General features: G+C 41.9%; 1 protein-coding gene across 1 annotated transcript in view; it reads left to right on the plus strand.

Moving 5' to 3' along the window:
- Positions 1 to 24,999, plus strand: part of WWP2 (WW domain containing E3 ubiquitin protein ligase 2) — a 145,391-nt gene that overhangs the window by 87,277 nt on the left and 33,115 nt on the right. Inside the window, exons 8-9 of the mRNA XM_082677164.1 lie at positions 8,855 to 9,065; positions 24,203 to 24,292. Coding sequence (XP_082533290.1) covers positions 8,855 to 9,065; positions 24,203 to 24,292 — 301 coding nt within the window. The remainder of the gene's footprint in view (positions 1 to 8,854; positions 9,066 to 24,202; positions 24,293 to 24,999) is intronic.

Here is a 24,999-nt window from a genome sequence, read left to right on the forward strand (position 1 = left end):
TCATATGGTTATAATTATGCAGCGTGAATAGGTATTCTTTTTTCCATTTCATTATTTTTGTTACACGTGTTCATGTATCAGTGGTCTTCTTGTTTACCTTTTTTTAGTGGCCTCATACTATTTCATAGTTAATATGCCATAACTCATATAACCATTTTGCAGTGCTTGTGTATTTCCCTTTTGTAAAACAAAATCCTGATGTAAACATTCTTTGCATACAACTTTGTTTCTTCCAGAATGGAGTTCTCGAGTCAAAGGATGCAAATTTTTAAAATCTAAAGTGTGTTACCAGAGTGCCTTCCAAAAGGTTTGAAATAATCATACATCCCAAGGCACTGTAAAATTTTCCTCATGGCATATGAGGTTTATTTTTCCCTTGACCTTGTAAATACTGGTTTGTCATTTTGCTAACAGGTATTGGGTGCCACCTCATCATTTAACCTCATTGCATTTCTACAATTATCAGTTGCTTTTCTCTTAAGTGACTTTTTTCATGGTGTTCAGTTATTTGTCTCATGGAGTTATAGATATTTATTTTAGAGATTTATATAGTCTAAGTACAGGTTTTTAATAAAATTGTGGCAAAATGCGCATAACATAAAATTTACCATATAAACCATTTTTAAGTGTATGATTCAGTAGCATTGGGCACATTCACAGTGTTGTGCAACTTTACCACTATCCATTTCCAGAACCTTTTCATCATCCCAAACTGAAACTCTGTACCTTTTACACAAAAACATTCTCCCTTCCTCCTACCCCCCAGCCCCAGCCCCTGGTAACCTTCGTTCTGCTTTATGTCTGTATGAATTTGCTTATTCTAGGTACCTTTTGTTCCTGGCTTATTTCACTTAGCATAATGTTTTCAAGATTCATCCATGTTGTAGCATGGGTCAGGGTTTCATTCCTTTTTCAGGCTGAATAATATTCTGTTGTATGTTTTTACCATGTTTAATTTATCCATTCATCTGTTGATAGACATTTGGGTTGTGTCCACTCCTTGGCTATTGTGAATGCTGCTGTGAACATGGGTGTCCAAGTATCTGTTTGAGTGTGTTCTTTCAATTCTTTTGGCTGTATACCTTGGAGTAGAGTTGATGGGTCATAGGGTAATTCTATGTTTAGCGTTTGAGGAACCCTCGAACTGTTTTCCAGAACAGCTGTACTGTCTTTTCCCACCAGCAGTGAATGAGCATTCCAATTTTTTAATATCCTTGCCAACACTTGTTTTTTTCTGTTTTTTTTGTTTTGTTTTGTTTTGTTTTTCCCATACTAGCCGTCCTAATGGGTGTGAAGTATCTAGGTACAAGTTATATCTGTTATTTGTATGATTATAAGTTTTCCCCCTATATCATTGTTTCGCCTTTTGTCTCATTTTCTATGGTTTTTGTAGCAAAGGAGTTAAAAACTTAAAAAAAATTGTGCCTGAGCATTTTTTTAATATTTATAATTTTAACTTTTGCTTCAGTAGTGAAAAGATTCTCTTGTCTCTAGATGGAATAAATATGTTCTGTTTTACTTTTTTTTCATGTTAAAAATATCCCACTGGAAATTATACTGGTTTATCTGTATCTATACATTCATAAATATAATGAAAGTTGGGTTTCAATTAATTTTTCTCTATAGCAGGGTCCTGTTATCCTGTAAACATTAATTACTTTTTTTCTTTCTGTGGTTTTACTCAGTATTTATCACTTACTGTATTCTTATATGCAGTGAGTATTCATTTCTGGACTCTTTACTTATCCCATTTATTTCTGGTTTTGAGCCAGTCTTGCGTGATTTTGATTATAGACATGTTATAGGATGTTTTTCTAATGTCTGGAAGGGTTAGTCCTACCTTATTGCTTTTTCTCCGTGATATTTTTTGATAGTTTATACATTTTCAAAACAAATTTCAGACTTTGAATGCTTAGAAGCATGGTGGAATGTAAGTGGAAACTGTATGAATCTACATATTGAGCAAGGAAAGATTGAACTTTCCCATCAGGTGACATGGTATGGCTTTATCCATTTTTAAGTTTTTCTTCTTTTTTCCATCTAATTTAATTGCTTTTAAAAATATAATCCTCACCCACCCTGTGTCATACTAATTATGAAATATTTTTCTAGTTTTGGTCTGCTCCCTCGAAGAGCTGAGTTGATCGATTGCATTGGAAGGCATTGCTTGGGTTTCACGGGTGAGAGATACCGACTGCTTTACCGTGTATCATAAGTTACGAGCTGATCTTCAGTTTAAAAAGCTTCCATTGTCGGCAGTCGCCTTCTCCATGCCTGAGTGAGGGGGCTGAAAAGACCTGTGTGTCCAGTGAGAGTCTGTGCTACACCACACACACACCTAAAGATCTTGGAACACACAGTGAGCTGGCAGCCTGTCTAGGATTAAGAAAAAGAATTTCCAATTCCTGATCTCTTTTTGCCAACTGTGACTAGAGTATGTCTTAGTCCTGAATGAATATCTGATTCAGAAAGTTAGAATGTTTAACCAACATCACAGAGGGAACCTTGTGAAATACCCACAGTTGCAGAAATCAGCCATTTTACCACCTTATCCCATTTACCCTCTCATCTTGGTACCCAGCTTTTCTTTCCCACACAGGAAAGCCATCTAAGCCATCTTCATTTCTCCTCCTCCCACCTCCTTCCATTGTTTTTGTTTAATAGTCTTCTGGTTTTGAGTGCTGGTTCTGCTACTTGCTTGGCACCTCTCTGAGTGGTACCTCTGGGAACCTCAGTTTTACCTTCAGTAAAATGGGAATAATACTACCTTCCTCATGGGGTTATTAGGAGGATAAGTGAGCTAATGAGAATGAACTTGTGAAAAGCAGCACGGGATCCTGGATTGGATCTTGGAATAGTAAAAGGACATTAGTGGAAAACCTGGTGAAATCCAAATAAATTCTAGAATTTAATTAATAGTAATATATTAATGTTATGTTTTTAGTTTTGACAAATGTGCCCTAGTTCAGCAAGGTAGTATCTTTGTACTATCTTTGTACTATCTTTGTAACTTTTCTATAAATTTAAAACTATTCCAAAATTTAAAAAATTTAAAAAGAACCTGCTTTGCAAGTGATAGTGTTACCCAAATGTGAGGCGGTTTTATTTCATATATCTTTTGCTAGATTATTAGGCCTATTAAACAAGTATTTATTCAATCAATATTTATTGAATGCCATTTTGCTAAGTGCTATGACAGTGTGAAGAAGTATGAAATAAGGCCTCTGCCCTATAGTCTGTTTCAGGGAAAGAAGCTGAAAAATCCCAGTCAGCCAAGTACCAACACAGCAGTTGTCACAGGGGCTGCGAGGTTGAGTAGCCAAGGCCACAGGTGCTGTAGGCTCTGCAAAGGGATCCGTCTGGGCTGAAGTGGTGGGGAGAGCCTCTAGGGAAGGAGGGCTGAAGTGAGCAAAGGGGTGGAGACAAGAATGTAGTAGGTAGAGAATGGAAGTAGCAAAAAATGAAGGAAAACAAATTTGCCCTCATTCTCAAGAAGGATGCTGTGTTTTGGGGGAGATAAGTTGTGTACATCAAATAATTATGGTTAATAGAGAACACTGGCTATACTGAATAGAGTTTAAATGTAAAATACAGCAATTTTCTAAGGCATGATGAAATTGTAACTCTTCGTCTTTGTCAATCCAGTTTTTCTCTCTACTTGAAGTCATGGCTCAAGTGTGGCGCTCTGTCACTTATTTTACCAGGGTGGCCATGACGCAGTAACTGAATTATCTGAACTTTGGTTTCTTCTGACTGTAAGCTGTGATGGTTTGGATTTACTTCTGAGGTTTCAAGCCCTTATGTTCTAAGAACATGTGTGTATATACAGGCATACCTTTGTTTTATCTCTTTTTGCTTTATTGTGCTTCACAGATATTACATTTTTTCTTCTTCTTCTTCTTTTTTTTTTTTTACAAATTGGAGGTTTGTGGCAACGCTGCATCAAGCAAATCTGCCGGCACCATTTTTCCAATAGCATTTGCTCACTTCGTGTCTCTGTGTCATATTTTGGTAACTCTTGCAATGTTTCTTTTTTTTTTGGCCATGCCGTGTGGCTTGTGGGACCTTAGTTCCCTGACCAGGGATTGAACCTGGGCCCTCGGCAGTGAAAGTGCGGAGTCCTTACCACCGGACCACCAGAGAATTCCCCAGTTCTTGCAATATCTCAAACCCTCCACCAGCAAAAAGATTACAACTCACTCAGATGATGGTTAGCATTTTAGCAATAAAGTATACACTGTATTTTAAGATATCATGCTATTATTGTACACTTAATAGACTGCAATATAGCGTAAACAAAACTTACACGCACCAGAAAACCGAAAAACTTGCTTTATTGCGATATTTGCTTTATTGTGGTGGTCTGGAACCAAACCTGCAATATCTCTGAGGTATGCCCGTACGCACACACATACAGAGTCTTTGAGAGCAGAGAGTTTAAGCATGGACACATAAAGTTTCAACGCTAGGATATCTGGCTTTCACATTCAGTTTCCAAATCTAAACTCGAGAAACCACAAAGCTCTTAAACAGATGAACTGCTCTGGTGAATCAAAGGCTCTCGGGAAGCTCTGTGGACAGATGCAGTCCTGGTGGGAACCCTTCTAACTAGATTTGCAGCGGCATGACCGGTCAGGTCCAAATAGTATTGACTGGGCGGTCTTTTCCACTGGCATGCTACAGGGCTCTGGTTTTGTTCCTTTCCTGGTTGAAAATTTCATTAAAAATTTTTTAAGAAGCAGTACATATATGTTGTCAACACTTTAAAGGTATAAAAGCTTAAACAGTGTAAAGAAAGTCTCCTTCCTATTCTGGTCTTCCAGCTTCCCCTTCCCTCCCCAGAGGCAGTCACTGTTGTGTTTCGTATGATTCTTTCCAAGATATTCTTTGAATATACAAGCATATTCGTTGAACATACACACACAAATGGTAGCACAATATATATGCTGTTCTGCAGTTTACCACTTATTAATTATCTTAGAATTTTTTCCAAAGAACTTGAAGCCACCTTGAAGATCTTTGGCCCTTCCCTCTTCTGCTAACCCCAGCCAAAGATGGGGACAATTTTAGTTTCAATAAGAACAATAATCACAAAAGATTGAAATGCTTTAAATATATTTAAATCCAAGAACTCATAATGATTTTTAAACAGAGCAAAAGTTCACTGTTTGTTTTTGGATAACATGAGAGTATTAACTCATTCTTCTGAAAACTGGTAAATGAAAGGAAAGACTCAAGCAATTCTCTTGCCTTTTTTTTACAAACTGAACCTCAAGGTAACCAGATAGTTGATAGGGGAAATTTCTCTTTAGAGGCGTGATAGAATTAGAATATTACTATTTTTCGGTTCTTTACCAGTTAGTGGATTTAGGCAATAATCATCAATGGCTGCTAACATTGCAAAAGAGAAATGACCAGACATTATGTGCCTCTCCTGATGGGAGTACACACTCCATCTGTGCCACAGACATTGAATATGTACAAAAGTAAAAAGGAATATTACAATGAACCCATCACCCAGCTTTGACTGTTATTGACTCATGGCCATTTTAATTTCACCTGTAGGCCCCCCGACCTCTCTCTGTACCCACCCAAGCTTCCCCCCACCTCCCAATTATTGTATTTAAATTTTTGGTATTGCCCAGCTGCACTCCACAGAGGTTCTAGCAGTTTCTCCTCTTACCAGCAGTATGTGAAAATCCAGTTTTTCTTACATTCTTATCAGTGTGGTTGAATATTTTTCACTCTTGCTAGTGTGATAGGTTAAAAAATGGCATTTCATTATAGCCTTAAATTGCATTTTTTGGTCTCATAATTGAGGTTGAGCATCTTTTCGTATGTTTAGGGGTAATTTGTATTTCCTTAACTGTGAAGTGTCTGCATATTTTTGGTCTTTTTCTTACTGTTTTTTTTTTATTAATTAATTTATTTTTGGCTGCGTTTGGTTTTCATTGCTGTGTGGGCTTTCTCTAGCTGCAGCGAGGTGGGGGCTACTCTTCGTCTCTGTGCGTGGGCTTCTCATTGCGGTGGCTTCTCTTATTGTGGAGCACGGGCTCTAGGCGCGTGGGCTTCAGTAGTTGTGACACGTGGGCTCAGTAGTTGTGGCTGTTGGGCTGTAGAGCACAGGCTCAGTAGTTGTGGCGCACAGGCTCAGTTGCTCCACGGCGTGTGGGATCTTCCTGGACCAGGGCTCGAACCCGTGTCTCCTGCATTGGTAGGTGGATTCTTAAGGGAAGGGACACCAGGGAAGTCCCTTTCTTACTGTTTTGTAGAGGCTTTTTTTCATATCAAAGAAATTAGCACCTGGTTTGTAATATGAATTGATAATAATCTTTCCCAGTTTGTTGTTTTTCTTTTGATTTTAATTTTGCTTATGGTGGTTTTTTGCCATTTAGATTAAAAAAAAATTAATATAGTTGAATTCATCAATACTTTATGACTTTTAGATTCTGTCTTTTCCACTTTGAGATTATAAAACTGTTCTCCATTTTCTTTGGTTCCTCTGTGATTTCATTTTTTATGTCAAAATCTCTGATCTCTTTGGAATTTATTTTGATGTAAGGAGTGAGGTAGGAATATGTCTCAGTTTTTGTCCAATACACTACCCACCTGTCACAGTACCATTTACTGAATAGTCTGTCTTTTCTTCAGGAATTTAAGATGTCACCTTTGTCATATACTAAATTCCTTAATTCCAATGTGTATTTAATTCTGTTTCTGAACTATCTTGTTATTTAATCGACATCTGCCTATTCATATATCAGTGCCACATTGTTTTAGTTGTTGTAGCTTTATAATATGGGTTAATTAATACCTTAGAACACTATCTCCTCCCCTCTCCCCCACCCCATGCACACAAGACTCGTCGTCTCTAGAATGTTTATGGCTATTCTTCTGTGTTTAGTTTTACTTATAAATTTTAGAATGAATTTATTTAGTTCTCATAAATGTCATGATGGTTTTTTCATTGGAATTGAGTAAAATTTATAGATTTGCATAAAAATAATTGACATCTGTTGTGTTTTACTAACTCAGCCGAGACAGACTAGGAATATAAATAAAAATTCTTGCATTTATGTTGAGGAAACATCAGTTGCATAAAATATAGTCATTTATTAAACAACTAATTTAGTCTGTGTGCCAGACAATATTTCATATGCTGAAGAGAAAGCAGATTATTTAAACTAATCGTAGGTAGTTCCTAGGCTCCTTGCTGTTCGTTAAGATCAAGCTTGGCATCATCTCATGTGAAGAAATTCTAGTTTCAGCTGACCACCAGTGTCACGTCAGCCGACAGGCTCATGTGGTTGCTTCTGAGTTATTATAATCCCGGGCTGCATTAGAGGATGCGCAGAGAGGGAGAAGTAGAGTGTAGTGAATGAGGGTTCAGGCTCTGGAGGCAGACAGCAGGGGTGTGAATTAGGTGCCCTGTGACCTTGGCAGGTTATTTAACCTCTTCGAGCTTCAGTTTCCTCAACTGTAAAATGGGCTTGTGTATGAGGCTTAAATGAGGTAATCCAAAAAGCAATGATGTGTACTTTGGCTGGCATTCTGGTGTTCTATAAATATAACTGGTGTTCTATAAATATAACTAATATCATTTATATTGGAAATCTGACTCTGCTGGTCTGATGGTATCTTGTTTATTATGTTCAGTTCATGATACCATTATTTAGAAATGGGAGGCAATAGAAGAAAATATCTACAAGAGAGCAGCCAGATCATAAGAAGAGAGGAATAACCTAGAGACATTAAAGAAATAGTAGGCCTTTTACTGGAATAGAGAGGGTGAATGAGAAACAGGATGGCCGGATACTTATTTCGTATTGCTTGGGGTGTGGGGACTAAAACCATCTAGTGGAATTCAGCTTAACATAAGAAAAATCTTTCTGGCAGCTACATGTGTTCAACAGTGGAATGGCTCTGTAGCAAGGTGTTTGTCAGAAGAAATGTTCAATCTGGATAGCCATTTGTTAGGGGAACTGCAAAAAGAGTTTCTGAATTAGGAAGATGAGGCTAAACCAAGGGGTTTTCCTACGAAATTCCAGTGTAAATGTACACATATGCAATCACATATGTAGAAAATTCTCTGTTTATGGCTTATCCGTTTTCAAAGAATTTTAATTCTTTGAAACCGCGTTTGATCCCTTTCTGAGTGAGAGGATATTGCAGTGCCTTGGGATCCTTGTGAACATGAGTGATCATCAAAGGAATGGAAAAATGAGGAGACTCAGGAATCAGCTTATTTCACTTCTGTCTCTTTGTCTATTGTTACCTTGGAGACAAGTCCCTTCTCTCACAGCCCCATCTTTTCCGTCTAGGGTGTTAATCCTTGCCCCCCACTTTGAGCACGAGCCTTTAAAAGAACAAGCACATTATTGGAAGTTTTCTACCTCTTAGTGTGTATGGAGCTTTTTGAAGGAAGGTGCTATTTGTGCCCAGCAGACAAGTGACAAAGAAAAGTATACAACCCTATGAACTTGGCTTTGGCCTTGCTCCATGTAGCACTAACATTAGTTAGTGCTGGTACATTAGTGCTGGTACATTATTTTTTCTGCTACTCTTTTATCGCTGTAAACGTAACCATGGCATGTTAGAAAAATTTAGTGAAGTTATATAAAAGAGGTAATATTTAATAATCCATTTATTTCAGCTCCATCTCCCACTGTTCTTCCGGCAGGCCCTCACTGACTTGCTGTCCTTTCCAAAGTTATGTTCTGTAAAACTTTTTGCCGTCACCAGGTAACATGTACAGTCACCTTGTAGGTACTGTGTTACCATGTCAAGCGAGAAACCTGGTGAATGTGAACACAACGCTGAGTTGATCTCTAAACTACGGTTCCTGTATTTTCAGTGAATGACGAACCCACTGCAGCCACTGACCCTGAAGCACCCTCCGCTGTTGCTGTGGTGTCCCCGCCTGCTGCGGCATCGAGTGCGGTCCCCAACCCCGCCACCGCGACTCTCCCTGCCACGGCCACGCCGGAGGAAGGAGAGGAGCCCAGCACTTCGGGCACCCAGCAGCTCCCAGCGGCTGCCCAAGCCCCTGATGCTCTGCCTGCTGGGTGAGTAGCCTTCTGTCCCACAGCAGCACCTCCCTCCCCACCCCCTGAAATAAAAAACAACTGAGGCTCCTTCACCAGCATAGAAACAACGTGGTTATTTATTACCTGATGGCTAGTAGTCTCTGGGGAGGCTGCCATGCATAGGAACAAGGGAGGTGTGGGAGAACTGCTCGTTCTGCATAAATCTTGAAAAGGATCTAAACCATCTAGGGCAGAATCAATGGTACCTTATACCGTGACTTGAAATGCACAGCTTGACTCAAAGAATGTGGCTTTTATGGAACAAGGAGCTCATTTTGCCCTCCAGCATCACTGGATTTGCCTAGATCCTGCCTAGAAAACAGCTTTTCTCCCTTGCATTTTATCTCAATGGCCCATGGAGGACTTCAGGCTCTGAATATTACTGTATGTTATTCCCATGGCCGGGGCTGACGTTAGCTCGGGCTCCTGGTTTTCTTGGAGCCTCCCTTTAGTTCAGAACTAAATCTGATGCTGAAGGCCTTGAATGACAAGAAGATGGCCCCAGCAGGCCAAAAGCAAGTGGAGATTAAAAGCATGGACCTGGGAATCAAGTAGATCTAGGTTTAACTCCCCACTCAACCCTTTATGACTTTGCCTGCGTGACTTACCATCTCGGTAAGGTGGAGGTAATAATCATGCATATCTATCTCCCCAGGAAGTTAAGGGACTCAGATAAGACAGCCCTCACCCAATGGTGGGTGTTTTACCTGGTGAATGATATTTTTTAAGTGGGTGTGAAGGAAGCATAAAGGAACAGAACAGTTCTGAACTGGGAAACAGAGTCTTCTCTAAGGACTACTGATCACTTTCAGGGCCAGTCCCGTTGTGGTCCCAATGCCCATCCTGTTTATCAGTTGGTACTGAGGAAACCAATGTCCGTATCACCACAGTCACCATGGTCTGGCCAGTGGTGGTGGTGTGGGGCTGATTCACAAAGGAAAAGGGAAGGATGGATGGTCTCTTGCTTGATGTATAACATTCTGTATTGTTCTTAAACCACTTTAGAAAACCCAGTTGTTTAAGCAAAAAATCCTAAATCCGAAGGCATTTGCGATCCCCAGCATTTGGCACACAACTTAACTTATGTTTCTTAATAAAACACAATGAATGCGTGAAAAGTATTGCAAATAGCTTTTAATACCTCAAACCCGGAGAGAGTTGGGGGTATTGAGAGGTGGCTCCAAAAAGTCTTCTGTGAAGTTTTTGATTTTGTGAAAAGATTCATAAGCAATTGCTTGTGTGTAACTCCTCCCTACAGAGGCGTTCTTTTTTTTTTTTTTTTTTTTTCTCTTTCGTACGTGGTAAGGAATACTTGAAAGACCTTTGTTTGGTTTATAATTTGAAATCTGTATATAATTTGGGGGGAGCAGGGCAGAATCATTTTGGCAGAAAGGAGAGAAAATGGCTGCCCGGGTGCTCCAGGAGCTGTTTGTTTGCTTTGCGCTGAGCAAATGCCTGGAGGGCGGGCTTCACTCCCGGTGTCAGTCACAGGCAATTAGGGCTAATGGCTCAACGCGTCTTTATGTAGGGCGTGTGTGAGGGTTACTGTTCTCCTGGATTGGGCTCTTCCTGTTTCCAGGCAGCTGGAAAACTCCAGGCCTTGAAAACACCCTTTATTCTGCATCTGGCGATTGAGCAGCCTGTTCTCCTGCCCCCCACCCCCGCCCAACCAGAGGCTGAAACGCTTTTCCTGAGTACAGTTTGAACAGCATCTTCTCCGTGGAGCGTTTGGAATGGGATGAGGCCCCGTGTGTGGGTCTGGGGAGGCCACTCCCCACCTGAACATGTATCATGGTCCAGAGAAGGGTACCGAGACCCAGTTTTCCAGCCCAGACGGACATCCAGGTGCCCACTGGAAGCTCCGGTACTTTGCGGGCTGTCTCAGGACCTGTAGATTGCCAACGGCACTGCTGAGTGTGTGGCGGTGAGGATGGCAGGCTTTCAGTTCTCGGCTCTGTGACAGCAAGCCAGAAAGGGCGCACTTTCCACTGTGAGCCTTCCAATTCACAGACCTACCGTCCCCGCCCTAGCTTATTTACAAGTTTAGGAGATTCAGACAAGATGAGTTATTCCTCTTTTCTTGGTATCTTTTTTTTTTTTAACTTTTCTGAAATTATTTTATTTTATTTTTATTAAAAAAAAATTTATTTAATTGGGGTATAGATGCTTTACAGTGTTGTGCTAGTTTCTGCAGTACAGCGAAATGAATCAGCTATATGCATACATATATCCCCTCTTTTTTGGCTTTCCTTCCCATTTAGGTCACCACAGAGCATGGGGTAGAGGTCTCTGTGCTATACAGCAGGTTCTCGTTAGTTACCTATTTTATACATAGTAGTGTGTATATGTCAATCCCAATCTCCCAGTTCACCCCACCCCCGCCTTTCCCCCCTTGGTATGCATATGTTTGTTCTCTACATCTGTGTTTCTATTTCTGCTTTGCAAATAGGTGCATCTGTACCATTTTCTAGATTCCACGTATATGCGTTGATATACGACATTTGTTATTTCTGGTATCTTGCATTCAGGAGTCAGGGGACCACTTTTAACCTTTTTAAATAAAACTCGGAGCATGACATTTCACCACTTAGAATGCTGCAATGGCTTCCTATTGTCTTTAGGGATAAATTCTCAAATCTTAATAAGACCTAAAAAGCCCTGCAGTGTAGGACCTCATCTACCCCTCAGGCCTTCCATGGAAGACATTCTTTGCTTTGCTCTCTAAGCTGTAGCTGTAACTTATTTTAGTTTGACAGATGTACCACCCTTTCTCTGGATTTGGGACCCTCTGCCATGCCGGTTACCCTTTCTGAAACCTTCCTCACAATTTTGTCCATTACTTTCTATCCATCTTCAAGTCTCAGATTAATCAGCACTTCCTCTGGGAATCCTCCCTCTATCCCTGGTAGACAAGGTCAGACCACCCTGTGTACTATAACTTCTCACACGTGTAATTGCATGTTTTGCGTCTCTCTGCCCTGCTGGGCTGTAAACGCCAAGATGGCAAGAAGCCTGGCGCAAAGTCGGCCCCCAAGACATACTTGTAGTGAATTAATGAATCGATTTAAATGCCATCTTTTTTTTTTTTTTTCTCCACCTGGATGAATGTTTTCTGCTTCTTTGATGCCTCAAATAAAGAGGAACTATGACAGGAATACTGCATTTTCTTCCCAAGAACAAGACCCTAAGGGGTTACTAACTAGGCTAGGTTGTCTGGCTTTGGGTTCAAGTATGAATCTCTCACAGGGTCAGGATGCTCTTCCCTGCTCGCTAGGGGTCCTCATGCCCTGGGAGACACTGTGAACCTTGTCTCCCCTTTGCTAAGGCATTTCTCAGCCATGCTAGACTGCTTTTTCATGGCATCCAGCTGACTTTGTCTCTTTCTAACCTTACCTTCTCAATCTCCTTTACAGAGGGATCGGGCACAGTTCATTTGGGGATCCCAAGGGCTTATTTTTCCAGTTGCTGCATTGCCTTTCTAAAACTTGCAGCAGATGAGACTGGACATAAAGATGTCACGTCCGTCTGTGTGTTTTAGTGACCGAAGGCCACCGAAAACTGGGCCACATAAATCCAAATAGAACACCCTTTATCTCTTTCCTCTCCCTGTCTCCAAACCCTCCTGCTTTCCCTACCTTTTAATTTAATTAGCACGAAAGAAGCTAGTTGGAAGGGCATGGTGTTTTCAGCTGGCAAATGTCCGTTAAAGGAGGGGGTGCCTGCCAGGAAGGCTCGGGAGACATGGTGAGATAGTGGTCCGGGCAGTGGGCAGTGGGGAGGGAGGCCACTTTGATCAGCTGGCCCTGCATCTGGTTTTTATCAGCAGGGAGCCCACTTTGGGGACCAAATGCTCATTAACAGACCGTGTGTACATGGCTTAGATAAACTCCAAGTGCGTCCCAGGCTCTGCAGCTCGCCCAGGCCCTCTCACACAGAGGCACATTATTTCACCCTGGCAGCCCGCGCTGTGCTGTGGTTTCTTACATAAGGGAGGCCGTTGTGTTTGGACTCTGCCGACTTACCTCAGCACTGCCACTTCACACCATCCCTCTCCTCTTGCAGTCATTGGCTGCCCTGGCCGTTTCCTGCCTCAGAGTAGAAATAATTGAGGAGGGTGTTTTCTGGATCTGTTTGATTTGCCATCTTCCCCTACCCCCAGGCCCAGTAATGGAGACCCAGAGGTCCTTTCTCCAGGTGGTCCTTGACACACTATCAAGGATGACAACCTGGTAAGAGTTCTTTGATGTTTTCTTTGTAGAGACACTTTAAGAGACGTTAGAATTTGCAGCTTTTCTGCTAAGTTATAAAACAGCTGCTGCCACTGAATTTCATTCCAAACTCAATTTTGGCGCTAGCCAAAGATCCTTACCCAAGGAGTTTTAAAGCAGTGCTTCTGAAACTGTCTGTGAAGAACTAGTCCTTGTTTTTTTTTTTTTTCCTTCTGGTTTTGTTTGTTCTGTTTTAATTATTTTTTTTCAATCTCTTATGAACCTTTACTTTTGTCCTCTGTTCTGTTCAGTGAGGCAGATCTACAGATCACATATTTGGATGTTGTGGCAATGTCATATTGGTACAAAAGTTTCTAAACATCTAGAAGCTTCTGTACTTTTCTGGTTGCTGAATAGTAACAGTTTGAGCCATGGACCATACTTCAGTAGCAAAGGATTAAAGGATTATACTGGAGAATCTGTGCCTTTTTGCTAAGTAGTATGGTTTAGTTCTCAACTCTGCAGGGATTATTACATGCTTAGTTAATGGCAGATAGTACATGTTCCTGGCTCCCTCTTCCTCATCTCAGGACGAAAGCCTTGTTTCCAAAGATTCTACTGTTGTTGGGACTGGCCCATGAGAAGTTCTCGCCCTGCTATATGTATGTATTCATATGTAATTAGGAATTTTCTTTCTTTCTTTTTTTTTTTGCTGTACGCGGGCCTCTCACTGCTGTGGCCTCTCCCGTTGCGGAGCACAGGCTCTGGACGCGCAGGCTCAGTGGCCATGGCTCACGGGCCCAGCCGCTCCGCGACATGTGGGATCTTCCTGTACCAGGGCACGAACCCGTGTTCCCTGCATCAGCAGGCAGACTCTCAACCACTGTGCCACCAGGGAAGCCCAGGAATTTTCATTTTTTGCTACACTTTCTTGAGAGCTCCTCAGGAGTTGGGATTATTGGGTTTTTGTATTCCCAGCACCTAGCATGGTACTTGGCTCCTAGGGAGCTGGAGTGAGAAGTGTTTGTTGAATGACTGGATAAGTGTTTTCATTCTCAATAGCTCTTACAATTTTTTACAGTTTGTTTGGGGGGGGAAAACTTAGAAACAAAAATAGAAGAAAGAAGTAGAACAACAGCAATAACAAACACACACCCACCTAGATTTAACCACTGGTGCTTTTCATGCACCTTGTGTAGTTTTTTGCCTGATCATTGGTGAGAGTTAACATATGTTAAATGTTTCCAGAGTGCTGGGGAGTGCTAGGTTTCATACGTGGGTTATTTCGGTCTTCACAGCACTCTGTGTAGTAGCTACTTTCACCCTTATTTTGCAAATGAGGAAACCTTAAGCAGTTTGCCCAAGACCACATACACAGACATGTACACGTCAACACGCATCTACCAAAATTTTTTGACAGTCTTAGGGTATGTGCTTTTAAATTTTATTTTTTAATTGTAAAATATTTTAAGCATGCAGATAAGAATAGAAAGTAATATAAGAAATACCTGTGGGCTCCCCTACCGAGCCGTATCAAACTTTAGCATTATGCTGCATTTGCTATAAACCTCCCCCCTGTTTTTTTTCTTTTTTTTTTTTGTGGTACGCGGGCCTCTAACTGTTGTGGCCTCTCCCGTTGCGGAGCACAGGCTCCGGACGCACAGGCTCAGCGGCCATGGCTCACAGGCCCAGCCGCTCCGCGGCATGTGGGATCTTCCCAGACCGGGGCATGAACCTGTGTCCCCTGCATCGGCAGGTGGACTCTCAACCACTGTGCCACCAGGGAAGCCCCTCCCTCCTGTTTTTTAACCTCTTGATGAAGACTGTCAATAAAGTTGAAAGTCCCTGTGAACCCCTCCCCGGTCCCATTCCCTATATACAGAGATACATGGAACTTGGTACATTCATTTAAACTGCTATATGGTCTTCTGTTGTATGAATAGGTAAAATTTTATTTATGTTATAATTAAAATTTATTTATATTTACTGTGTATATTCTATATCATATAAATGTAAAATATAAAAAATAACATTCTATATTTGTGTTTATTTATACTATAATTACATCTTTGCCTTTATAAACAATGCTACAATGAAGTTTTTTCTGTGTATGCCTTTTTGTGTGCATGTTTGTTTCTTTAGTGCAAGTACTAGAACTAGGGTTTCTTCTTTGTAGGAAGATGAAGGTCTTCAGTTTTAGTAGACACTATCAGATTGCTTTTTTTTTTTTTTTTTGCGGTACGCGGGTTTCTCACTGTTGTGGCCTCTCCCGTTGCAGAGCACAGGCTCTGGACACACAGGCCCAGTGGCCATGGCCCATGGGCCCAGCCGCTCCGCAGCAAGTGGGATCCTCCTGGACCGGGGCACAGACCCGTGTCCCCCGCATCGGCAGGCGGACTCTCAACCACTGCGCCATCAGGGAAGCCCTCAGATTGCTTTTTGAGTCAGCTCACCAGTTCATGCTCCCATGAGCATGCATAGCATTCCTGCTAAAACTTAGAATTGTCAGATTTTTTTTCATGTTGGCCAGTCTAATGGGTGTGAAAGGGTATCTTTTGCTGGTTTTAATTTGAAAACCTCTTCTTACATGTTATTTTAATTTGGTTCTTGAGTTTCCTTTCTTGTGAATTGTCTGTTCATATATTTTTATCCATTTTTCTGTTTGCTATCTGTCTTTTTAATCTGCAGGATTTCTTAATATATGCTGGATACTAATCCCCTCTCAATTATGTGCATTGCAAATATTTTCTCCCAGTCTGTGCCTTGTCTTTTCACTATTTTTTTTTTGCGGTATGCGGGCCTCTCACTGTTGTGGCCTCTCCCGTTGCAGAGCACAGGCTCCAGACGCGCAGGCTCAGTGGCCATGGCTCACCGGCCCTCACCGGAAGCCCTCTTTTCACTTTTTCATGTTGCTTTTTATTGTACAGGAGTTCAAATTTTTAGATAGCCAAATCTGTTCATCTTTTTCACGTGCCTTTTGTGTCTGTCTGAAATACTTCCTTACTCTGATGTTGTAAAAATTTTACACGCATACGTGATCCCCCTGCCCCCATGTTTTGTAGATTCTGATACGCATGTTATTTCACATTTAACTTCTTTAAAATCAAGATGTGTAGGCTTCCCTGGTGGCGCAGCGGTTGAGAATCTGCCTGCCGATGCAGGGGACACGGGTTCGTGTCCCGGTCCGGGAAGATCCCACATGCCGCAGAGCGGCTAGGCCCGTGAGCCATGGCCGCTGAGCCTGTGCGTCTGGAGCCTGTGCTCCGCAGCGGGAGAGGCCACAACAGTGAAAGGCCCGCGTACGGCAAAAAAAAAAAAAAAATTAAGATGTGATTTACAAACATTGGAGTGTCATAGTTTAATTGGCAGCATTTTTTTCTTTCTTGGTGGTATGTAAAAAATCTTACAATTGGTGGCATTTTAGATTTAATGAAAAATAGTATATTTTTATAATTTTTAAACAAAATTTTGATTATCTTATGCATGTTATATTTTCACTTATTTTTGTTACCCAATATATTGTAAACATCTGTACAAATCTATATTATCCACAATGATATTTTAAATGATGGAATACCCATTATAGAATGAACATAATTTATTTTACTAATCCTCCACTTTGGAGCATTTAGGTTGTTTCCAGTTTTTCTGTAACATGCTGCAACATACTGTGATGGATGCACTTAAAGCTAAATCTTTTGACACATAATTATTTCCTTAGGATATGTCCTGGAAACAGAGTTGCTGAATTAAAGGGTATTCATGTAGGAAATGTTTTTGACTGAGTTGCCAAATTACCCTTAGGAAAGAGTATACCCATTTTTGCTCCCACTAACTATTTTTTAAAAATATTTATTTATTTGGCTGTGTCAGGTCTTAGTTGCAGCATGTGGGGTCTTTAGTTGTGGTGTGCAGGATCTTTAGTTGTGGCATGTGGGATCTAGTTCCCTGACCAGGGATCGAACCTGGGCCCCCTGCATTGGGAGCTTGGAGTCTTAGCCACTGGACCACCAGGGAAGTCCCTCACTATTTTTTAAGAGTGGCTATTTCCCTGCATTGCCAAACTTATCTGCACAGTTTTTAAAATCTGCAATAATGTTAAAAAAATTTTTTTTAATAGACACCGTCTCTAGGAATTGTCTTGCCTGTCTGTGAGAGCATATCTTTTTTTTTTTTTTTAATTTTTTTTGCCTGTGTTGGGTCTTAGTTGTGGCACTCAGGATCTTTCATTGCGGGGCACGGTCTCCTCGTTGCAGCGCTCGGGTGTCTCTCTAGTTGTGGCGTGTGTGTTTTCTCTCTCGAGTTGTGGCACGCAGGCTCCAGGGTGCATGGGCTCTGTAGTTTGTGGTATGCAGGCTCTCTCATTGAGGCGTGCAAGCTCAATAGTTGTGGCACACAGGCTTAGTTGCCCTACGGCATGTGGGATCTTAGTTCCCTGACCAGGGATCGTACCCGCGTCCCCTGAATTGAAAGGCGGATTCTTTACCACTGGGCCACCAGGGAAGTCCTGAAAGCAGTTGCCGTCTTCCATTGAAGAGCTATGGGGACTTTTCCAAGGCAAAGACAATGGGATGGGTGAAGAAGAAAGAGATGAAAAACAGACCTTAATTCAGAGTCCTCAGAAGCTACTACTGTGCCCCCCTGTGATTAAGGGGCATAAAGTGCTGGTTGTTGATAGTTTTAAAAAGGGGGTTAGTGTGCTTGGATTTAAAGGAAAGCTCAGTATTTCAAGAAGGGTTCTTGGGGGAAGGTCTGAGTTTAACACACTTCCTACCCAGTTTACAGAGGACCTACTGAAGCAATGAAAACAGTGAGTAGGAGATGTGTTCCACTGCACACAGATTTTTGACTCATAAAACAGTCTGACAATGTCCCTACAGGGGAAATAAATCTTACCGTTCACCCAGGAAGTGGCCAGAGTTTGGGGAATAGGATTTGGTTCAGAGTTTAAATTTATTATAAGAGCATGAAGTAAGAAAATATGAATTCCCTGTAATATTTGCCTGAGGGGAGTTGAACTTCTACATAGGCAGCTTTAAGAATACCTGAATACTTTCAGTGTATTTTTCTGAAGTTTAGTTTTTGTCCAGGTAACCAGCAAGGCATCTTTTCTTTATTGGTGCATAAGTGTTCTGGCATGACTTTGTTTTCTGATGGAGAGAGTGTATGTTGAATGAGAGTCAGCTTTACTAATGCCCAGTGCTTTTGTTAATAAAATTTATTAACAAATTATAAATAATACAAATTAATAATGTTCTTACTAAGAATTTGTGAGTGTGATGATAGCATCTCTGATACTAACCTGAAATCCTCGGATTATCCAGCTTTAAATTCCTTCCCAATTTAATCCGACTCTTGGTGAAACTGTGATTCTGTCCAAACTTAGGGGAATCTGACCAAGAAGTGTGTTGGTCAGGATGGTTGAATATACACTGTAACGGCAAGTAACTGAGAATTGATTTCCTGAAGACCTTTTAGGAAACCTTCCACAAGAAAATGTGGTTCAGGGAATTCCCTGGCGGTCCAGTGGTTAGGACTCCGTCCTTTCACTGCTGAGGGCCCTGGTTGGGGTCCCATAAGCTGCGTGGTGCACCCAAAAAAAAAAAAAAAAGTGTGGTCACTGTTAGTGACCAGACAATTTCCTTTCAGATAACATAGGAGAGAAATGATTGGATGCCATCCTAATAATGGAATTGAGATTTTCATCCTTTACCTTTTCAACGATGATAGTGGGGAGGATGGGGGCATGGGCATGGAAGATATACAACTTGTTAACAAACGCAAGTTCATGCGCCCAATGGAGAGTGAGGCCAAACAATACCGAAACATTGGAGTTTGGAGCAGAGAAAGGTTTATTGCAGGGCCATGCAAGGAGATGGGTGGCTTGTGCCCAGCAAACCCTGAACTCCTCGAAGGGTTTCAGCAAAGCACTTTTAAAGGCAAGGTGAGGGAGGGGCATGGTTAGTTGTCTCAGACTTCTTGGTGTTGGAATCCTTTGTTCATGCAGCTAGGTCAAGTCACAGTGCTCCTGTAGGTCAAGTCTCAATGTTCCTGTAAACCTCCAACAAGACAAATGTTACTCTCTGTTCTGCAACTTTTTTTTTATCTCGAAATGAATGGACTCTTAAAGGTCAGAGTCTTGAGAATGGGCTATCCTGTATATTTCAGGCTATAGGCAACATTCTTTTACAAAAGGTGTGGAGCCAGCATGACTAAGCACAGGCAACAGAGCACTAAGGTTAAAGTAAAAGAAACTGATCTAATATGGAGTCAGATTTGCTCTTCCCTATTACAAACTGAATAAAGGACAGTTAAAATCCATAGGAGCAAAGGGAATTTAGGTTGAAAAAAAAGTACAGAGATTAATTGAAATTGGAGACTATTTTTTAAGTACTTTCAAAATAGAAAGACCCTGTGTAGTCCATGTTCCAACTAAAGGCTATACATCGAAAGCCAAGGAGCAGTGTGTTGGGAAGGGACGTGAATCAAGCTTGGTGCTTTGAACACTGTTTCTGAGAACATCAAAGAAAGCTATTCAGTGAGAGAGGATATGACCCACGTGACCGGGATGCAGTATCGAGACCCATGGGTAGTTTGATTGAAAAGCCTTTTAATCTCAGCATGAAGAAGATGCTTATAAGGTTCAGAAACCTAACCCCTGCCAGGGATGTGCCGATGAAAGGTCACTTCCAGTATCACTTTCTTGGCATGGGGAGACCAAACCAAGACAGTCGGAAGGCTCAGTCTATATGGGTCAGCAGTTACAGCGGAGAAATGAGAATCCGGGGGCTCGTTTGATTGACGATAGAATCAACCGACTCTGCTACACAAATGGAGGGGAGGGATTTGTATGAATTCTGAGGAGCCGTGCAGGTAGGGAGGAGTTGAGAGTTCTCTAAGGAAAGCAGTTAGGCCAGGTCACGGATCAGGGAGGACCCACATGGACATTGAATCCGAGCAGGAGTCCAATTTTAAAAGGAAGAATGTAGATATCAAAAGAAAGGTAATGGAAGAAAGGTCTTGTTCATTTTGGTAACTATTTTTCTAGCTAAGCCAATTGAGAGGGTTCATAGAAGGACACTGAGATTCGCTGGACAATAACAGTGCCCAAAAGACAGCCTTTCATTTCTAGGATCAGCTGGGATCAAAGACAGGATAGACGGGTCTTGTGAAGGCTTGGGAGGAGCCGTCATAACTCTTGAATATAAGCAAAGAGGACTTCACACCGATTTCCTTTCTGGCAGTGCAGGAAGACCACTGTGTCAATTCAAGGCATTTAATTCATGGAATTTTAAGAATTATTCCATCTTCAAATGAAACTATTAGCCAACGTATAATAAAACCAAAGTTTTCTCCTTGCCTCAAATGAAATAGAAAAGAAGCCAGAAGTCGAGACCACTTATAAGATGAAAGTTGTAACAAAAGAATTGTTGGAATAAAGAAAAAATGTGTTTTAGCACCTTTTCTCTCCAACTGCAACAACACATATTTTGTCTTCATTCAAGGGGCAGCCCCACCCACCAATTATGGTCAGTTTTCCAATTAGTGACTGCAAAATGAGCAAAGTTGTTTTATTGGTGCTTTTGTGCCACAAAATTGCCAAGGACAGGAAGGATAGAGCCAATTTCTTAGGAAATGCTGAGGAATTCTCAGCTCCTTAAGTCTTTATTAGGAGCAAATGTTATGAAAGAGTGGCTTGCTACCCTTGCCCGAGGAGCTTCCATATTTCACTACTTACCCTTAAGCCAAGTATCTTTCTCAAGGCTTTCCTTATTTCCAAATTCAGATGAATAAAGAGGGTATCGGATTTGCTGCTTGATTACCCAGCAGACAGGAGGAATTTAGAGAGCTGGTGTGAAATCACAGTATGTTAGCCTTTTTGCTGAAGGGTCCCCACCAGATCCCTACCAGTCTTTTGAGCTGGCAATATCTGTTTACTCTTTTGTCTTTAATTCAGAAGGGCATCGAGAGGGAGAAGAGCTTTAACTTTACCCTGTGTTTATTTTCACCTGGTCAGTTTTGTCAGAAGATTCTGCCCTTTCAATAAAATACTGACTGAAGTGCAAGAATCTTCCTTTTGCAGTGGGAGGAACCCAGGGCACCTGGGCCAAGTCACCAGTATCTGCTTCAACCAGAACCTTGAGCGGGAATACCCAGGAGAGAAAATGTTCTCGAGCCCATTTTAATGGTGTTTATAGCACTCCGGTCCTCAACACAGTAGTTGATCCCTTTTGGAAGGAGGGAGTCTGGAACTACCAGACCTCACTGCTCCCAGGCTAAGCCTCCCAGTGGTGCAAAAGGTGCAGCCTCTTCCCATAGATTGTATCTGAGCAGAGGGTTGTGATTAAAATGGAGCCTAGAAATTAACTAGGTGGACTTACTGTAATTTCTCCCCAGTCGTCTTGATCCTATAGGTCCCCCTACCCAGACTCCTGTGCTAGGGAAAGCTGTTCACGTTGAGGGGGGCTTTGGAAAGGCACCTGGCACCTTGTCTGCTGGGTTGTGGGTTCCTTATAAGTTCCAGTTGCCCTTCCTTTTCCTCCTTTCTTCCTTTCAGAGTGACATGGTAAAACTCATGGGCTAGAGAGTCAGAGCTGAGTTTGTTTGTTTGTTTAGATTTTTCTGATGTGGACCATTAAAGAAAAATAACTTTAAAAATATTTATTTATTTGGCTGCGCCGGGTCTTAGTTGCAGCATGTGGGCTCTTTAGTTGAGGCATGTGAACTCTTAGTTGTGGCATGTGGGACCTAGTTCCCTGACCAGGAATCGAACCTGGCCCCCTGCATTGGGAGCATGGAGTCTCAGCCACTGGACCACGAGGGAAGTCCCAATGTGGACCATTTTTAAAGTCTTTATTGAATTTTGTTACAATATTGCTTCTGTTTTATGTTTTGGTTTTTTGGCCACGAGGCACGTGGGATCTTAGTTCCCCAAGCAGGGATCGAACCTGCACCCCCTGCATTGGAAGGTGAAGTCTTAACCACTGGACCACAAGGGAAGTCCCAGAGAGCTGAGTTTAAATGCCATGTAAGAGTTACTTAGCCTCTCTGAGCCTCAGTTCCCTCGATGGTGATGGCATGTGCCACTGTAAAGGATGAAGGCAGGACTGAATCAAGTAAAGATGAGCCTGCAGCTCATTGTGGACATTCAGTGGGTGATGGTTACCCCCTTCCCATCTTTGCCTTAGAAACCTTGCGTATACCTGTATCTGAATTAACCTCAGAGGGGCTTATCAATGCAGTCCGCTGATCAGACGTGAGAAATGGTATCGAATAAAGCTTATGTCTATTTGAGTAGACACACCAGGCTTAGTAACAGAAGTTAGGACATTTATTTCAGTGTACAGTCAACTCTGCTATAACATATGTGTTCCTAGAAAGCACCACGCTATGCCAAATCATGCAGTTAAAAACCACAGGGCTTACGGGGAAAAATGGATTAGGGGTGTAACAGTCAAAAATTTGTCAGTGACACAAATAGGAACCTAATAACGATGGTAGCATGGTTTTACACATGTTAAATGGCTGAGATCATAACACTACAATACATATGGCACATTTCCATGAGAAGACCTGAAGTTTGCTCGTGGAAGCAGGTGTTGGAAAGGTTGGAGCTTGTGAGTGTTGTCATGAAGTGGTACAAAGAGGGTTTTCTGAAATCAGACGGGAGATGTAACACCAGATGTGGGTGAGTATGGTGTGTAACATGCAGTAAAGTGAGGTAGCCGGCAGATGAGTATGGGTTTTGTGTATTTCTACACGACTGGGTTTAGCTGGGGGAAGTCTTCTGTGTTCAACTAGTGTGTTTTGAAGGCCAATTCATGCAAAGCAAACTCAAAATTCATAGTACGTTCCCTTATGTATCAATCACATTGGCATACATTTGTGTTTTTAAAACAAGCATTTCCATAGGACTGTACTAGCTTCCTGGCAGAGGTCACCTTCCCCTAGGCAGTACCCAAAAGTAGAAGTAAATAAAATCAATGTAAAACATAAAGGCTAACGGGACCATTAACATCCTTCATAAAATGGTAATCATTTTATAAACATAAATCTTTGCATCCCATATATGTAGGTTACTGTATTCTAGGGAAGTGGAGTTATTGTCAGATTGCATTGAATGTGGGAATAACACGAGTGTGGGGACGGGTGGTCCTTGGCTGTATTTTGTAGTGATTTTGTCTTTGTCTTAACTCTTTGGATCATCTGCTACCTTGTTGTTCTGCCCTTAGCACAGATGAGCCACCCTCAGCACCCTGATCTCATAGTAACCCACACACAGACTGAGGGGTAGAGCAGCCAATAAATAGCAGTATGCTATGTTTCTTGATTCATCCAGATCTCTTTTAAAGATCCTCTGTAAATGAATCCTGTATTTTAAAAAGAAATGTGATCATGAATATATATGATTCTAGGAGAACAGGGATAGTCATATAATTTGTGACTTTAGAAGGTAGTAGGCTACAAGCACTGGAGGGTCCACGGATGAGCTTTAGGAGAGGTCCAGGAATCCCAGAAATTGCACACACATTTTTGTTGGTGAGTGCATTTTGGAAGCTTTCATCCATTCCTAAAGGGCTCTTTGATCCCAAAATGACCAAGAGACCGTGATTCACAAAAATCCATGGCAATGTAGATTCATATGGGTTGTTTAGGGAATTTAGCGTGATCTATGGGTTATCTAGTACTTTGAATCCATAAAGGGAAACTGTTATAGTTTTTTCAAGAAGCAGACGTGGGTGCCACCATCAGTGACAACGTGAAGCTTGTCTGACCAGCGGGTTGGTCTTGCATGTCGACTTTGATGTTACCTCTCACATTAGCCTAATAGTAGTGAATGACTCCTTTGAGCAAGGGCATATGCCTTTCACCGGTGTGTCTCATGCCTCCCTTGACTTTATTTTGCAGATGGGAGCAGCGAGAGCTCCCCAACGGGCGTGTCTATTATGTTGACCACAATACCAAGACCACCACCTGGGAGCGGCCTCTTCCTCCAGGGTAAGGCTTGAACCAGTAAGACCCGAGGCTCTAGAACTGGCACCAAGAGTCCCCCATCAGCTTCTCCACCACTCACTGCCATGGCCATCTCTTTATTTTCCCCCACTCTCCTCCTTTCTCTCTTTATTTTCCCCTCCTCCGACAGTCATCCCCTTCTGCATTCTCTGCTCTCTCTTTCTACTTTCCCTTCTTCCTACATGTGTTGTATTGGCCATGGGCTTTCTTAAGTGGTATTCAGAACCCCCATGGATATTGAGTTCTGGAGGAAGGAGGGTTGGGGAGACCTCCGGGGCCCTTGGTGTCTCACTGGCCTCAGTCATTTCACCTACAGAAATATCCTGTAGGGCCCGATTTTCAGTTTCTTTCTGCAGAGGTAGCAAAGTCCAGGGACATTTATCCTGGGTTCCTTGATTGCCTTTCCTACTCACTTACTTTAATTCTGCTCTCATTTCCTAGGACAGACTAGGAACATTTAGAGCATCTCTGGGGGAAAAAAGAGCACAAGGAAGCCAAGATAGAGAGGGTGTTGATGCATTTCATAGCGCCCTGTGTCCAACCAGCCCCTGGAGACAGTGTGCTTCTCGTTCAGCGGGCTTTGCGAGAACGCAGCTAAGTTCTCCAAAACCAGAGGATGAGTGAGGCTTCCAAGTGAGGGAAGAGTGTCCAAGTTCAAGGAGAAGGGGTTTGGTTCCCTGTCTGCCAGGGAC

Source organism: Grampus griseus (assembly GCF_964374135.1).
Source record: "Grampus griseus genome assembly, chromosome: 19".
Taxonomy (NCBI): domain Eukaryota; kingdom Metazoa; phylum Chordata; class Mammalia; order Artiodactyla; family Delphinidae; genus Grampus; species Grampus griseus.